This window comes from Nicotiana tomentosiformis, chromosome 4 (assembly GCF_000390325.3).
Source record: "Nicotiana tomentosiformis chromosome 4, ASM39032v3, whole genome shotgun sequence".
NCBI classification, from domain to species: Eukaryota; Viridiplantae; Streptophyta; class Magnoliopsida; order Solanales; family Solanaceae; genus Nicotiana; species Nicotiana tomentosiformis.
This window is the reverse complement of record NC_090815.1, coordinates 93,408,620-93,426,534: the sequence shown is the minus strand read 5'-3', so window position 1 is coordinate 93,426,534 and position 17,915 is coordinate 93,408,620. Positions and strand designations below refer to the sequence as shown.

The window sequence follows — 17,915 nt, the reverse complement described above, 5'->3', positions numbered from 1 at the left end:
CACCCGTTCCGATACGAGTTCAACCATACCAAATTTGTCCAATTCCGATATCAAATGGACCTTCAAATCTAAATTTTTTATTTTTGAAAAGTTTTACAAAAATTCCAATTTCTTCCATCTAAATCCGAAATAAATGATTGATATAGACATGGATTTGTGAAATATAATCACTTTATGATAAAGAACACTTATCCAGTTCAAAGTCGTGAAAATTCCCTTTGAAATCTCCCAAATCCGAGACTTAAAACTAAAAAATGAGTAAAAATGGCTAAGACCCGATTTTATGTATTTTGCCCAGTATTTTCGCATTTGCGGAATATATTTTTGTATCTGCGGTCTCGCATTTGCGAGACAAAGCTCTCATTTGCGAAGTGGGGCTGCCAGGCGAGGTTCCGCACCTACGGACAAAACGTCGCACCTGCGACGTCCGCTTCTGCGCAAAAGGGCCGCACCTGCGAAGACCGCATCTGCGATACAAGTCTCGCTTCTGGGAGCTCGCACCTGCGGTCAAAATTTCGCAGGTGCAATTACACCAAAACTCAAAATTTCAGATTTTGCTCAAGTCCTATTCTTGTTCTGATTTCAATCCGTTTTACTCTCGGGGTACTCGGGACCCGCTCGAATATACCAATAAGTCCCGTAACATAATACGAACTGACTCGGGGTCTAAAATCACGTCAAACAATACTGAAATTACAATTCACACCCCGATTCGAACTTTGAGTTTTAAACTTTTAATTTGCAAATCTCGTGCCAAAACATATTAAATGAATCCGGAATGACTTCAAATTTGGCACACAAGTCGTAAATGACATAACGGAACAATTCAAATTTCTAAAATCGGATTCCGGCTCCGATATCAAAAAGTCAACCCCGTGGTCAAGCTTGGAACATTTAGCCTTTAAATTGCTAGTTCCGTTAAATGGTCATAACTTGAGCTAGGGACCTCCAAATTAAATTTCGGGCATGCGCCCAAGTCCCAAATCACGATACGGAGTTACCGGAACTGTCAAAATACCGATCCGGGTCCGTTTGCTAAAAATGTTGACTAAGGTCAACTCACTTGAATTTTAAAGCTCTATTTCCCATTTTAATCCATTTTTAACATAAAAACTTCCAGGAAAATTTTTTGGACTGCGCACGCAAGTCGAGGAATGATAAATGGTACTTTTCGAGGTCTTAGAACACATAATTACTTATTAAATTTAAAGATGACATTTTGGGTCATCACAATTATGTTGTTGAAAACTTAAAATTTTGAATTTTTTGGGTTTTAAAGCATTTTGGTTGATTTTCAGAAAGAAAAAAAAAAACTATGTTATTAATTGATACATTCCCACCTAATACTCACAATGTGAAACCCTTACAAGATGATATCAAGGCAAATGAGTGCTATAAGAGGTCAACAGTGAAGATTAGGTTTGCGATTAGCAATGAAAGCCTATTTGGCCATTCTTGTAATAGATTTAGGCAGCTAGTACAAATAACTAATTTTAGGATATAGTTTCACAAGATAGATTTTGATGAATGAACATGTTACTCATTTTGGAGAATGGGTAAGGAATATACTTTTTGTATCTCTTAAGTGAACTCAATTTGGTTTTCTCTGGTTATGGACCCCTTTATGAGTTCAATATCTTTGCCCTTGGATTGAATATCCATCTTTCTTCTGATTTCTGTTTCGTCCTTGTCTAATTTCTTGTGTTGTCCTCTTTATCTTATCTTGTTTCTTTAGTTGTTTATTTTATTTGCTTCCTTGCATTTGAGTTCGTATCATTAATATCACAAAGAAAAAAAAAATTATACTCATCGAATTACAAGAAATAATCTAAACCAGCTGGCCTCATTCAACCGCAGTGTCATAGATTCTCAGTAGGAAATCATCCATAAGAACTGAGCGCTAGGACAACCATAATTATTAGACTTCCCTATTATCCAGAATACATGTTAACAATCAAAAGCAAAGTCTACTACATTGCCTGAAATGTAGCAGATCATGTTCTGTTCTGAAAAAGGAAATTGCGGTACACTTCCAATTAAATCCTCAATACATTGAACAATAGTTGATCAAAGTAAGCCATTCTTTGACAAGTTCAAGTCTCCATATTTAAAGGAAAAAATGCATCAGTTAAGCCAAATGGATTAACCATTCTACACCCGTATCTAATCAAATTTCTGTGCAAATACAGTGGAGTGAGAAACTGAAGGCTTCAGAGATGTTATACCACACATCATCTTTGAAATTTAAACACGAATGACTTCATAAAAGGAGGATCTGAGCACTTGAGAGGAAGAATGCCAAGACTACTGCTTAACTTCTAGTGCAGATTCTATGCGTTGCATCAATGTCGGAGCATTGAGTGCGCCCTCCTGAAACAAGACGTTAAAGCAGTTATATACACAAGATACACTTGAGCTAAAAACAAAATCAACTAGAAAATTTGCAAAAGAAAAAACAAAAGATCCACCAAACCCTCATGTCTTGTTGCTGATTTGCAGGACTAGCATTTTCCTTGCTCAATAAATCTTAAAAGCTACAAGCACTTTCCAAGATCCCCACCTTTGGTCTAGTTTCCGGTATCTTGATTGTTTTCAATCAGTTATTCGAGCATTTCTTTTTCTACTTTTTTTGGGCTTCGGGTGTACGTGTGCAATGAGGTGAAGAGGCATAATATGGTCACAAATAATAAATATTTAAAAACTTAGTTGTAAAAAGGAAATCTATCTACTTGGTAACTTACAATCTTATGGCTTTTCCTTACTACCAATGTCATTCACGAAGAAATTTCGTAGCTTGCTATTCAAAAAACCAACATGAAAACAAGTAAAATAACAAGGTCTATTCCACTTACAAAGCGATCGCAGACTTCTCCATCCTTGAACAATATGAAAGTTGGCAGTGCCTGTATTTTGTACTTATCTGCAAGGGCTGGGTACTTTTCTGAATCAATTTTCACCACTTGAATTTTATCTTTCATCGATTCACCAACTTCATTTAGAATAGGAACCATGAACTGGCAAGGACCACACCTGCAATCCAGAGTTTAGATTAGTTCTTAAATGAAATGGATGTACATCACATTATTGAGAAATGCAAGTAGTTTGGGAAATCCTCTCATTATTATGTCTCTGGAAACTGTAGCCAAGTTTTTGACACCACTGAATTCGAAGAACTTAAGATTGAGACAACTAGCTATATCTACTCAATAATATTGTAAGCATTCATATTCTTCTCCTTTTCATGTAAAGAAATGACACTGAATGCAGCCCACGAGAGTCAGAGACAGAAGCATTTACTACTATTTTTTCAAGCAAGTGTGAAGGTTGCCGAGGAGCAAAAAACTAAAACGAATAGAACAGCATACCAGGTAGCATAGAAGTCAACCAATAATGGTTTCTCAGATTTCTCTAACAATTCTTCAAAGGAAGAAAACGTTTCCTTCTTTGCTTCAACCTAATTAACAGATACGATTCAATCAGAAAACTGATTTAATCAAACTAATGCAATTCAGCAGTCTCATGCTGATTTCATTGCAAAACATCAAGTTTTAACATAGTAAATGCAGGCAACAACAACAACAACAACAACATAGTAAATGCAGGCAATGAACAAATAGAAAAACAGAAGTCCAAGATCCTCCAACAGCATATTGCTAATGATGAACAAATAGCAAGTGAATGAAAAGTTACTATATCTTATTTTCTGACAGTTTACATCTACTGTATTTTGCTATCTCACTTGGTTAAAATAGTACTCTCTCTTAAACTTTTATATGAAACAAAAGAATGGCTCACTTTCCACACTATATATAAGTATACAACTACTAATTTGTCTCCAACAAAAAAGAATATTGTTTATTGCATCTGAGCCGAGAGTCTATCAGAAACAGCCTCTCCACCTTCTTAAAGGTAGAGGTAAGGTCTGCGTACACACTACTATTCCCAAACCCCACTTGTGGGATTACACTAGGTTTTTTGTTGTTGTATTTATTTTGGAACATCCTAAAATATTTGACACACTTTTAAAAATATACAATGAATTTGATACCATTCTCAGTTCTTTCAAGAATTCAAATGTCATCTAAGCAAAATTAACCTTTAGTCAATGGTGTAACGTTTTCCCCTTTGTACTAGCATATCAATTACTAACATTTTCCCCGTTTTCACTAGAAATGAGCTTTAGACTACAAATTGGAAGTACAGATAATTCAGGTCACATGTCTAGTAAAATAGAAAATACAGGTAACAATAATAAACTGGAACTTATTGTGGACCTAATTTCTCGTAACACTATTCATTTCACTTTCCACATTAATTAGATAATCAAAGAAAGTTAACATACAATATCAAACATACACAGCTGAAAACAAACGAAACTAATTTTAAAGAATAAATAGAAAACACCAGTTTTGGGATTTGGGATGAAATAAAAAGAAATACCAGAGGAACAAGCCGTGAAGTCCCTTTATTGGATTTCAACCCACAGTTTCCAATTTGAAATCGGCGAAGCTCCATGGGAAATTGCAAGGAAGACAAGTATGTAAGCTTTGTAGAAGAATAGCAATTCGCCGACGAAGAAGCCAAAGCGCCAGCGCCGGCTCCGGTTCCGGCGGCAGCTATAGAAAATGCCATTTTTCGAAAAGAATGCGAGAAAGTTGGAAAGATTACGCCTTTGAGGGAGTGTGGAGGTGAAGATACAGATTGAAGAAATGAGATACTTCTAGCTTGTATTTGGATTAGGTGCGGCGGGTTGTAGAGTAAGGAATGAAAAGTCAACCAACTGGAACACGCTGATTGGTTGGTTGGAATGGAGAAAGCTTGGGTTTTATCGTACCTTTCAAGTTTTGTCTACGTCTTCTATTGCAAAAAGTATCTTGCACGGCTTTCTTTGATTTTGTTACACACTAATTGCCCATTATTTAAAGTTAAAATGTTCCTTTGGATGCAATTATTGTTCTTGTGGTTTCCTTGGTTAAGCAAAGTATATTTTTGTCTTAAGAGTTTTATATACTTTCATCATTTTAAAATAAAAAAGGTTACAGAATCTTTTTTTATATAACTTCTATTAATCTCCGTTAATCTAATTGGTGAAAATATTATTGTGAAGGGAAGAAAGATTTTCTTGTTGAATTCCGAGATGAAAAACCGAGAGCTCCTTATTTTGAAAACTTGAGTTATTTGAAATGACAAACTTTGTAATTCATACGGTTTCTAGTTATAAAATATTTGTTCCATGTTTGTATAATAATTAAAATATATACAATGAATCTGGACGCGTTATAAGACTCCCTTTAAGTTGCAGTATCATATGTTCCAAACTTGCCATATATACGCTTGATTCTTGGTCAAGGACATGCTTTGTAATACGCTAAAAGGCGATGGCGTAAGGCAAAATATTTTGCTTGATACAAGGCGAGGCATATCCATATATACACTTGATTCTTGGACAAGGACATGCTTTGTAATATATTAAAAGGCGATGGCGTAAGGCTTGACATTTTGCTTGATACGAGGCGAGACATATGCCTCGAGACATGGGGCTTATACGGATCTATAAAAAATTTAATTCATTAATTTATAATATAGCATAATAACACAAAATAATATAAAAAATACATTAAAATTTCAAGAAATTTAAAAATAATTAAAGAAAACAAAATAAATAGTAGTATGTTTTTACAAGTATAAATAATGCAATAGTGTTAAAGTTATTATGAAATATAAATCAATTATAATGTCTAAATTTTCAACCAATAAAAATTCACAATTTCTTAAAAAACATTATCAAACTTTACATTTTACTATCTAAAGTAAATACTCAATAACTTTTATCATGTTGTAATTTAAAACATTATTCCTTCATGAGTAAATAGAAAATTACTTTTAAATAGTAAAATAATAAAAGTTTGAGGCATAGAACTAAAACATGAAGATCTAACAAGTAAATTTATAATTTGGCTATCTATTTTCAAAAGAAATGTTCAAATGATATTTAATCTTACGATATCCTCAATTAGTAAAAGTACTATACTTGTTGTTTAAAAATACAATACTATGGTTCGTTATTTGAGTTATTCACAATCTTCATAATCCTATAGATGAATAGAACTTTAATCATTTATTTGTTACATAATTTTGAGAGTTAAGAGTGCTATTAGTAAATTCATCACATGATTTGCGTATGAATTGTTGGGTGAACCTCGAACATTGAGCATTAGACATTTTTAGGGTGCACAATTGGGCACTTGGGGGGCGTAAGTCTCACTGAAATATGAGTCTCAAGGCGTTTGATAGTCTCCCGCCACGGGCTAGAAATTGTTGGGGGAGCCCGAGCATTGAGCGTTACACGTGTTTAGGATGCACTGTTGGGCGCTTGGAGTGCGTAACCCTCATTGAAATAAGCTCCACACATGAGGGCGAGTCCCAAAAAAGTCTTTTAAAACACGAGCGAAGATAAGTCCAAATTGCAATGTGTTTGATGAATATCGATTTAGGCGCAGCTACAACAACAACAACCCAGTGAGTTCTGGAAGGGCTGAGTGTACGCAATATATTGTAAAATTTGATTTCACGAATCAATTCATCTGCGTTTCCTCTCATTTTAACTTTTACTTCAAAGTTCAAACACATCAGCTCACATGTTGCCAATTCAATACTCAATAGCTTTATACTCAGGTTTTGCAATTTGCACTTGATCTGTCACCCTCACTCACCCACATCTCACTTCTTACGTTTTTTAAAAGATCAAATTTGCACTTAAGATGACTACATATGAAACAAATAAAAGCTAAAAAAGATTATTCAGAAGAACATTGCGACAAGCTTAAAAGAGAGTAGATTGGAGTTTCATTTTTTTCTTCTTGTCACTTCACCATTTTTCACGTACCAAATCTGAGTCAGAACTTAAATCAAACACCTTCTGCGCGTCAACAATCCGCCAACACACTGAATACATATGAATCAAAACATTCCTAGTACGTATAAATTCAACTCAAACTAGCATTTCCCTATATGTGCATGAATCTTTTAACCTTTTACCTTCTATTACCATACCCAAATCAGCACAAGCCTTATTCTGAAAGATTCCATTTTTAAACGTAAAATACCAAATCTTTTCTTGGTTCGTAATTCACATAGCTTTTCACAGCACAGAGCAATTTCCCCAATATTATCAAATAGCCAGATGCAAGATCTTCAATCTCCACCACCACAATCGGCACACGCGGCACCACGCTCCGCGGCGGACCTATTTGGAGATCCAAGTGATCCAAACCCACCACAATGGCTAAACCCTACACTGTTCCAATCCCAAGACTTCGACCCGGAATCCTATATCTCCGATTTACGCACCTTTGTTCCTCTCGAAACTCTCCGTTCTGAACTCCGTTCCCACTTCACGTCGCTACAGCGTGACCTGGTGGACCTCATCAATCGAGATTATGCGGATTTTGTTAGCCTCAGTACGAAGCTTACTGATGTTGACGCCGCTGTGGTGCGTATGCGGGCCCCACTGGTTGAGATCAGGGACAAAATTGATGCTTTTCGACATGCTGTTGAAGGATCTCTTGCTGCCCTCCAAAATAGGCTTAAACAGCGAGCTGATGCTGCTGAGGCCCGCCAAGTTCTTGAGCTTCTCCTTGATACTTTCCATGTTGTCTCCAAGGTACACTACATATTCATTCACTGCACATTTTCATGTTGGAGTCTGAGGAGTTTTAGTATTCATCTCATCTGATTGCATTGCAGGTTGAAAAACTGATTAAGGAGCTCCCAGCAGCTGATTTGTCCAATGGACATGATGTGAATTATGCAGAGAATGGGATCGAAACTGGATCTAGTCTGAGCATGAGGGAAACTCAAAGCATGCTCCTGGAGAGAATTGCTAGTGAAATGAATAGGCTAAAATTCTATATTGCTCATGCTCAGGTTAGAGTTTCCCTATTTTTCGATCAACACTTTATTGTCAACATCACTAATCCTCCAATAGGAAAAAAAAGCCTCCTCTTTGATAATCTTATTTATATTTTTGGCGACACATATAATTTGTTGAGTCTTTATCCAATTTGTCTGTCTCATTTGTAGTAGCTTGACTGGAGAACATTTTTCAAGATAATGTGCATTTCTGGGTTGTGAGTCAGTATTTTGTGTTCTGTTTTCTCCAGCGGCCACATGGGTAGAAAATATAGTGATAACCTGACTTCCTCCGGTCCTTGATACGTGATATGCCCTTTGTTTCGATCTATGTGGTGTAGTTTGACATTGAAACTTGTGGCTATAAGACTTTTGAAACTTGTGGTCTTAAACATGCCATGCCATAACATTTGTGTCACTATAAAACTTGTCATTAAGGTAAAATGGGAAGTTTAAGTTAAATTGTTTCCAAATTAGAAGATTGTCATTCTTTTTTGAACGGACTATATAGGAAATGCTGCCACATAAGCTGGAACAAAGGCAGTAGTTTTTGCAGTACCATTGTATCAATTTTCAATTCACCTTTAATATTCTAATATTTATGAAGAACTGCTTTGAGGAGTTTAACATAGGTAAAGAAAAGGTTTACATGAATCTGGTTAGTCTTCCCAAAATTTTCCATCTTTGAGTGAAAAATTAGGAAATTTCATATGGAGAGGAGGCTATGTAGTATGGGCCCTTCGGATCACCCTAGGTTATAGTTGCATTCAACTCTGCCGGTATTTTCCTCTTCCTTTGCTTAATGCCATCTTATAACATTATAAAGCTAAGTGCAAATTTGAAGACCATTGTTTCTCTGACATAGTGGTAAACCTATTATGTCTTAATTAATCATCTCATTAAAACCGTTAAATTGGAGCCAGGCCTTTTCGAATCTAAAGGGCCTTGACCACTTTATCATACTTCCAATATAAAAAGAATAGGACAGTTGTTGGCAGTTGGTTTCCATAACACTTGATAAGACAGAATTAGGGAACTAAATCTCACACTTCATCTTTGGGGGAGTTCACTCATCGTGGTTTCTTCGCTCTTCCTTCCATAAGCAACAGTTCAATAATATCTTAGTTCTTGATCTACAATCTCTACATTCTTGAGAACATTCATATACAATCCGCTCCTTGACATTGGAATTTGCATGAAAGCAACTGGCTGTTTGGCCATTATGAGCTCCTCCATTGATAACATCCTCCTGTTCCCTAACACTTGCATACCCCAAATGCCGGCTAGACTCGGGGAATACCATCTTAACTTGTGATTTTAAACAGTCCTTGTGATAATGTTCGACATGTTTGCCATCTTGTTTTTTGGAAACAAATTCCATATGGTCTTCACCTCTTCATTACCCTTTTTACTATCTCTCTAGTATAACAGTTTTAGGGTCATTAAGACTACTCAGATTCCATGTTAATGTTTCAACTGCATTTAAAAGAATTACTTGGCCTATCACCTTCTTTTTCTGATAACTGTCAATGTTTGATGTCAACGACCTCAATTTCTGGGTATTCCTCCCTTTTTTTTTTTGAGATTTATGAACATACCTAGAGTCGTGCTCTCCTCCCTACCTCACAATTCTAGTCAACAATGACAACATTTTATTCTCTTGACCAGAAAATGAGATGCCTAGAAAGTTAGCAAAACTATCGGGTTTGCGGTGAGCCCATATGAAATAGGTTCCTCTGTTCGTTTCATGTTCTTCTAGAATTTTCTACTTAGTTTCCCTCAATACCATCATTTCCGAAGGAAGTCCATCTTGATGGTGAATAATGTTCTGATTATATCTCTGACATGGAATCACATTCTTATCCACGTTTAACGTGCTACATCCTGATCCAGTGAGAAGGATAGTATTTCCCATTTGAGACTGGTTTAACTTATATGTTGAATACCTTCATAGTTTAAGGGTTGTGTAATTTGGTTACCGAAGTTGTCTCATGGCTTCTATTGAGCATTGATCCAACTTGGTTTGTTGAATTTGAAAATGGTCGGAATGATTTCCTGATATATAGTCTTCTCCTCTGTCACCTCCCAATTTCTCTTCACCAATATAACTTTTATTGATTTATATCATGTGTTAAATTGGCTTGGACGCTGAATTAAAGTGAGACCTCTCTATAACAGCATCCTTATATAATAGTCATTCACTATAAAAGTCACTTTTCCTTAAACCGATTTTTTAAGTTATATTTTACCTCTCTATAACAGCTTTTTACCTATAACAGCAACAACCATATTTATAACAGAACACTCTTTGTAAAATTACTCTCTATAACAGCCATACAGAATCTTTAAGATTACTAATAATAATTCTAAAAATATGCATACAATCATTTCCAATAAATAAAGTTTCTATCTTGTATAAGATATAAGATTTGCACAAGATATATTTTCCATTGGACAAATTCCAAAAATTATTTAGATAGAAAATTTAACTGTTAAGCTCTTAGATTGTCTTTAAGGGAAAACTATTGGATACCTTTTTGCTGAAAATTTGGACACGAACTTTCACCAATTCAAACGTTATATCGCTAGTAAGAGAATGAATCTACGAAACAAGCTACAATTACAAAGTTTTTCCATCAATCTTGAAAGAATCTATTTTTCTAGGTAGCTTTAAAATATCTGCCTTAGAGTTTAAATCTTTATACATTTAGTTATGAATTTATTAATAATGTATTAGCTTTCTTCAATATTTAACTAGTGAAATATGCATATATTTTGAGATTTTAAATTTGAATAATTTTCTTATCTTTTATATGTAACATTAAAAAAGGAAAAGATTTATGGATAAGTTTTATCTATAACAGGCTAAAAATATTTAAACGTCAAATGTTGTTATAGGTGTATAACAACCATTCATTATAAAAACAAAAAAATATCGGAACAAACGAGGCTGTTATTGAGAGGGTTGATTGCATAACAGATTAAGCACTACTGAATTGGTCGCTTCTGCGCCTTGGCTTGTTCCCTGTTGTTGTACGCCTATTATCTTGACAGGCTTGGACTATTTAGCTGCGATAGCTTTTTAGTTAAAGGCGGTCCCGTATTACTCATTAAATTTTTTTTTTTTTTTCTTGCCCCCGGGGGGGGGGGGGGGGTTTGTTTATGCCCAATTTCGCCCTTTGAAATTCGGAAAGTCTCTTATCTTCTGTCCAAAGTGTTCTTTGGTGTACTTTATACTTGTCGAACATAGCTAATGTCAGCAAACAATTCCCTTATGCCTCTGCTTATTTTTTTCACATCATCGCATGTATTTATCCTCATTAGTGTGGATTGAGCTCTCATATTCTCATCTTCTGAAGCTCCATTTAATAGATGAGATGGCTAGGACTAGCAGTAACCTTGAAGCCTCCTTTTAGATGACAGCCAAGCCCTGCATCAAAATTCTCTTTGAATCGAGCCAGTAGTTTACCTTTGTTTTGGCAAGGATGGGGAACTAATTTCTTTACCCCTCTGGTGGTCATTCATTCTTTTGATGACTCGCAGTTGAAAGAGTTGGCATTTTGACTCTAGACACATTTCGTAGCTGGGCTCCTTTTCTATTAACACCACATAGGTTTATAATTGGACTAATAGCAGTGAACACGGAACACCACAATTGAAAATCTCTTCTTCCTAATCATATCTGTGCAACCAACTTTGATGACCAATGATCTAGTAACAAGAAAGTTTTGTCCTTCCACCTCTTGCCATCTCGTAACACTCATTCCGCTTTTGTCCTCAATAGAAACTACAACAACCGAAGGTTGTCACCCATCTAACTTTCCTGGCAAAATCTTCCAAGTTCTCATTGCCCGCGCATCCCATAAGAGTAGTATTTTAGAAACTGCTATTTGTTTCAATTCTGGGAATTGAGAAAATCTGCCCTGACTTCTTATAGTTGACAACTTCCTTCTAGGCTTAATATTGGCAAGGACAGAGTGTGTCTTTTATGTCTGGTTGGGATGTGTGATTGATTGGGGATGAGGAAAAATGGAAGAAGGAGACTAAGGTGTTCGCAATAGGGAAGGGTAGGCTGAGGAACTTTAGAAAAGTCTGCCTTTGGCCACACCCTCTTTAGACAAACGTTTTCATTCAAGCCACTCCACCACTGGTACAATAGCACGTTGCCTTAATAAACACAGAGCCACGGAGGAGCTTGACAAGTTGTAGCAAAACCATAGAGAGCAGGCTATGCGTAGCTTAGCCTATCCAATATTCAATTCTTCTTTAACTAGAAGAGGTTACTATTTAGTTTTTCTTGATTTTGCATTACCTATCAAATAGCCTGGTTTCATTCATTTGTGTAAATAGCTGATGCTTGTGTACTTTTCTATGTGATGATTGTTGTATAATAGGTAGTTGATGACTTGTGTACTCTTTTACTTTGCATTCATTTGTGTAAATAACTCATGCTTGTGTACTTTTCTATGTGATGATTGTTGTAAGTTAGCTGATGACTGGTGTACTTCTCTACATGATGATACTGTAGAATATGCCCTTTATTGAGAATATGGAGAAGAGAATACAGAACGCAAGCTCTTTATTGGACACAAGCTTGCGACACTGTCTTGTAGATGGACTTGAACATAGGGATACCAATGCAATATACAACTGCTTGCGTGCATATGCTGCCATCGATAACACCAGGAATGCAGAGGGAACTTTTCGAACAACTATAGTGGGCCCTTTGATCCAAAAAGTCATCCCGCAAAATCCATATGGAGTTGTTGGTGGATCAGCTGGAGATGAACTTGAGCAGGACTATGCAAAGATCAAGCAATATATAGAGGATGATTGTAAATTTCTATTGGACATATCCTCTATCGGTATGGTTGTTAAGACTCAAGATGCTATATTATAGATGTCAATTCTGGCAAGATCTTCTGCATATGTAGTTAGTTTCTGTTATGTGACTTTCATGAGCTTGATTTATTTTGCTTTACCTGAAGACACAATCACAAACTTAATCAAGATCTACCTTTAAAGAATTCATTTATGGGTATTATCCATTATGGTTTTGTGTAAGTATCCAGTATGAGTATGCCAATTTTTTTTGTTAATTTGTAGAGTATTATGAAAAATCTGCACGAAGTACCCACACCCTTATCACACCCGTTCGATGTAAGTACATCAAGACAAATGAAGGATCCATTTGCTCTTGATTCCTGTACCACCAGTCCACCACAAAGAGGTACTTATCATCATAGAGAGATCACTTATCAGAAAAATAAATCATCTTAGAAAGGTCTAACTGACCTGAGCATGTTCCAGTTTATCCCTCTGGTAGTTTTTATTCACATTGGTGGTTATTGGTCTGTGTATTTTCATATCCGATTGAAGCAATAGCAGCAAAATGACATATTACTATGGTTATTTCAGAAAATTCTGGTTTACATGTTTCAAGCTTCATTGCAAATTCTATCCTTAAAGAGGTTCACTCTGCCATCCAGAAAGGAAAACCAGTGGTATTCTCCCCTGGAAGGCCTACGGTGTTCCTCAAAAATTACAAAGCAAGCTTGGATTTCTTGGCACATTTAGAAGGTAGAGAAAGCACTATTTGTTTCGTAGTTTGACCAGTTTAACAGTTTTTGCTAATGAACCTCATGGATGCTAGGTTATTGTCCCTCGCGATCTGAAGTAGTCAAGTTTCGCTCTGAAGTTGCATATATTGACTTCATGAAACAATGGAATGTCGGTGTCTATTTCTCATTGAGGTACTATAGAGTGAAATTTAGTTGTCAGAGATAGTTAAGGATTTGTTAATGCATCAATCAATCAAGCAACTATGCCTCAATCCTAAAATTGGTTGGGTTTGGTTAATGAAATCCTCAATATCCATTTATGCACTAGTCAAAGGATTCATTACAATCAGACCCTCCTTCTTTATCCCGAACATGGACCAATTATGCTTTGCTCTCGCATAGGTGAAGTTATGATTTGTTAACGCATATTAATACAACATGTATTTCTCCCTCGAAATATCTTAACCACACAGGGTCATTGTTAATCTTAATTATGTCAGGTTCCAGGAGATAGCTGGGGCTCTTGATTCTGCACTTTCTGTTGCTAGTCTCGTCCAAGTGGCCTCTGAACAGAGGAAGCCTAAAGACTTGATTTTGAAGCAGAGTACGTCTCTTGTAGAGTGCTTAAGATCTTGCTGGAGAGATGATGTTCTTGTCCTTTCTTGCTCAGACAAGTTCCTGCGTTTGTCTTTGCAACTTATTTCCAGGTCAGACTGTAATCAATTAAGAAGATTATGTGCTTCTTTATATTGGTTTGCATGAGGTAATTGTATTCATCTAATTACTTAATGGCATATTAACTGATGTGTCAAAATGTAGATTCTCAAACTGGTTATCTGCTGGATTGGCTGCTCGTAAAGCTGGTAATGTGGGCTCAAACCTTGGATTTGAATGGGCTATTTCTGCAGGCCCTGACGATTTAGTATATGTATGATATCTCGTCCCTGACAGTTATATCGTCAGAAATTGCATATATTATTATGATATATATCCTTTATCTCTTAGATACTTTCTGTCAAGCAGTTCCTGAGAGTCTGAGACTTTGTTATTAGCTGAAGTATTGTGAGATAGTGTGGTCATGTGAAAACCCCTCTCTAGTAACAGCTTATGCTAACAAATAAAAACGAACTCCACATCAGTTCAAGTGATTGATAGAAGCATGTCACTGATAATGATGTTTTCTCGCAGGTAGTTCACGATTTGAACTGTTTGGTGGAGGAAGTGTGTGGTGATTACCTTGAACACACACTTGAGTTGCTCAAGTCATGCCCTGCTGAAGTGTGTGATATTGTAAAACAGGGTATTTTACAAGGTGGGAAGTCCCTGAAGGACCTTTTGCCAATTGTGATGAATGCAATAATTGAAACAATAGTTGAGAAGTCTGTAGAGGTAAGTAATAAGTTATGATTTGTTGCTAGGTGGATAGTTAATCTTCTAACAATAGTAGGTATATCTAGTAAGCATAAATTGAAGGATAGTAATAGAGGGAGTTTTGTCAAACTGTACGCCATTCTTCATTACTGAGAAAAATGTTCGATTAATTAGATCAACACTATAATTCTATTGTAACAATTTCCTGAATGAACAATGTCAACTGCATGGATTTAGCTCAGTGTGGTTTTCTGGTTATTTCTAGAGTTTGACTTCAAAGTTCAGTGTAGAAACATTTATCTTAGAGGAACAACAGACAAGATCTAGGAGAAACAAATCTTAAATTGTCAATTGTACACATTAAGTTTAATGTTGTAATAGCATGAGCAACTGGATCGTGTTTATACTGTTATACTCTCTCACTTAACTGAATCCGCGTCACATAGAAACCGCCATATTGTCACTTCCAGACCATACTTCCCTCAGTCGACAATAGCCTGTCTGGAAGACCCAAGGGTGTTAATTGGGTTGGATCTGTTAATTGGCATCCTCAGCTTTCTTTATCCTTCTTTCTGTTATTTTTGTTCGAGATTATTGGTCTATGAATCTTTGTCGAAAAAAAAGAAGTAAAAAAAGAAAGAAGAGATTCTATTGGTCTATGAATGATTAGTTCTTGTTTTGTTATTTGTTTGCCCCTTCAAATTTGTTGTAGGACTTGAGGCAGTTGAAAGGAATAACTGCTACCTACAGGATGACTAACAAGCCTCTCCCAGTCAGGCATTCCCCATATGTCTCTGGGGTATTACGTCCGCTAAAGGTACATGTTAGTGTATCATCATTGTTTACTTACACGAAAATTCCCGATTTTTTTGAATTTTTAAGTATTTCATTTCCGATCTTCGTTCTAGTTTATGCCTATTTTTGAAGTTGAATTAATTCCTGCTGTTGCATACATATTTTCTCAGCACAAGATAATTTTTGAAGTCGCTTGGTGACCTAATGTGCAATTCAAGCAACTCTATTAATTGAGGGACTTGGTTCCGGTGCACAAGGCTTTATGTCACAAGTACCTCAATCTTTTTGGGATTAGTTTCTGCCACTTATTTGTTGCCTCTGTGTTCGTCATTGAATTTTTTTTAGAAAGGGACTTGGGTGGCTTTTAGTCCAGTATAAAAATCTTGAAAAATTCTATGCTGTTTTGGTTCTTTATTTAATTAAAGACATTGCTAGTTAGCAGAGATAAATTACAACACAGGATGCTGTTATATGACTTTAAAAAAGGGGGGTTAATGATGGATGATCTTTCTGTTGCTTACAGATTGTAAAAGGCCTCTAAAATAACTCTCCACTCCATGGGAACCATACAACTCGTTTAGGCATACACTACAATCTCCGTGCCAACAAGACAGAGTTTATAGTTTTCAACTTTTTTCTATTTTGTTTTGCGGATGTCCGCGTATCGACTTGAATAGTTAAACACATTTTGCAAACTCATCAATATTGAGACCGCTTTATTTCCCAGTAAAATGCCTAAATTTGTCAACTGTCAGTTGACTTCTAAATAAAGTGAACCTACCCCCTTCAAAAATGAATTTTGACCCGCGTAGCATAAACTTTTTGCTGCCCGACCCCATTTACCCTGCCCGGCCACTCCTGCCCGACCAGCATATATACTTGGATTTGTCTCTACGGCTTTTGGGCTTTTGAGTAAGACTTGTTTAGTATCGTAGTGTGATCCAAGGCAGTGACACTGTTATATTGACCAGCATGCATTTAATCTCAGCATTACTATGTTTTCACAAGGTTCATTTCTTGTCATCTCAAATGACAAGACTCATTTCGTGCCATCTCAGGCATAAACTTCTATAGAATTCAGTAACTTGAATCTTTGTCTGTAATTGTTGCTAGTAATATGAATGGGAAATCTGCAATTTGATGCTTTGTGCTTTCTTATTAGTTCATTTTGGGTTTTTAGTATCCATTGTTGTATTGCTGCAATGCTAGATTCTATTGCTTGTGTAAGATGTGTAGAATTTCAAAAACTAGAATGTTCATTATGAAACCAAGTGGGCTTTGGTGGTTTTAATCTTGAACCACCTCACGTGTTCCAGGAATTTTTGGATGGAGAACGGGCTGCTACATGTCTGACAAATGAGATCAGGAATGAACTCTTGCAAGGTGCCGCTTTGGAAATAACTGGACGTTACAATGAATTAGCTACAGACCTTGTCAATATGGTGAGTGAACCAGGGGATACTGACCTATGCAGTTGTTTGTTCCCTAGGTTTCCATTTTTCCAGATACTATTTATTAAGATCTACTTTTTGGTGTTTACAGAGTAGAAGAACGGAATCTTCGCTTCAAAAACTACGTTTGGGTGCTCAAAGACGAGCTGGAGCAAGCTCAGATGTCTCAGATCAGAATTTGTCTGATACTGACAAGATCTGCATGCAATTATTTCTTGACATTCAGGTAACTATCACCTTTGCTTTAGTCCTGGCCATATATTTAACCAAGCATTTGTAGGGACATTATGGTTGAGGTGCAGAACAATGAAAAATTATCTTCCTCATTTTTGCTTAATTTAAACATTTCATTCGATCAGGAATATGCACGGAGCCTATCATCACTTGGGGTCGATGCAGCTAGTATTCCACCTTATCGTTCATTATGGCAATGTGTTGCCCCTGCTGAAAGGCAAAACTCATTAACCTTCTAGTTTAGGCTGGGCTGGTTTGGTACAGAGGTCTCATAGTTTACCTTTCTAAATTACTATTTCATAGGTCTACTTCAATTTTGTATCAATATTTCCATTCTTTTCTTTTTTCTTTTACCCCCTCTGTTATAGTGTCACTTCGATGTAACAACTCTACAGCAGATTTTTTTAGATATCTAAAGACATATAAAGGTGGATATCTGAATATTGTAAGTCAGATTTTCCCGAAGTCATACATAGAGTAGCTGCAAACATAGAAAAATGTTTTGCTGCTACTAGGATAGACGTACCATTAATTGTTTAATTGGAAGAGAAAAACAGAGCTTATATTGGAAAGTCTCTCATTTCTGTGTCAA

General features: G+C 36.2%; 2 protein-coding genes across 2 annotated transcripts; one reads left to right on the top strand and one right to left on the bottom strand.

Moving 5' to 3' along the window:
* Positions 1-1,999: 1,999 nt before the first annotated feature.
* Positions 2,000-4,813, bottom strand: LOC104097599 (thioredoxin Y1, chloroplastic). Its single transcript, XM_009604181.4, has 4 exons — positions 4,441-4,813; positions 3,366-3,454; positions 2,853-3,030; positions 2,000-2,370 (listed from the first exon to the last, which is right to left on the bottom strand). The coding sequence occupies exons 1-4, from the start codon at positions 4,630-4,632 to the stop codon at positions 2,305-2,307; spliced, it is 525 nt and encodes a 174-aa protein (XP_009602476.1). The 5' UTR covers positions 4,633-4,813; the 3' UTR covers positions 2,000-2,304.
* A 2,222-nt stretch (positions 4,814-7,035) lies between these two features.
* On the top strand, positions 7,036-17,915 carry LOC104097601 (conserved oligomeric Golgi complex subunit 2). Its single transcript, XM_009604182.4, has 12 exons — positions 7,036-7,663; positions 7,747-7,926; positions 12,440-12,776; positions 13,330-13,491; positions 13,565-13,664; positions 13,973-14,179; positions 14,292-14,400; positions 14,661-14,861; positions 15,556-15,660; positions 16,955-17,080; positions 17,181-17,315; positions 17,449-17,915. Exons 1-12 carry the CDS (start codon positions 7,184-7,186, stop codon positions 17,560-17,562), a joined length of 2,256 nt encoding a protein of 751 aa, XP_009602477.1. The 5' UTR covers positions 7,036-7,183; the 3' UTR covers positions 17,563-17,915.

Coding starts and splice junctions, on each gene's coding strand:
- LOC104097601 (XM_009604182.4), top strand. CDS start 7,184: ATGCAAGATCTTCAATCTCCACCACCACAATCGGCACACGCGGCACCA. Junction 7,664..7,746: donor CTTTCCATGTTGTCTCCAAG/GTACACTACATA, acceptor ATTGCATTGCAG/GTTGAAAAACTGATTAAGGA. Junction 12,777..13,329: donor ATTGGACATATCCTCTATCG/GTATGGTTGTTA, acceptor TGGTTATTTCAG/AAAATTCTGGTTTACATGTT.
- LOC104097599 (XM_009604181.4), bottom strand. CDS start 4,632: ATGGCATTTTCTATAGCTGCCGCCGGAACCGGAGCCGGCGCTGGCGCT. Junction 3,455..4,440: donor CTTCACGGCTTGTTCCTCTG/GTATTTCTTTTT, acceptor TCTGTTAATTAG/GTTGAAGCAAAGAAGGAAAC. Junction 2,371..2,852: donor GAGAAGTCTGCGATCGCTTT/GTAAGTGGAATA, acceptor GTCTTGTTTCAG/GAGGGCGCACTCAATGCTCC.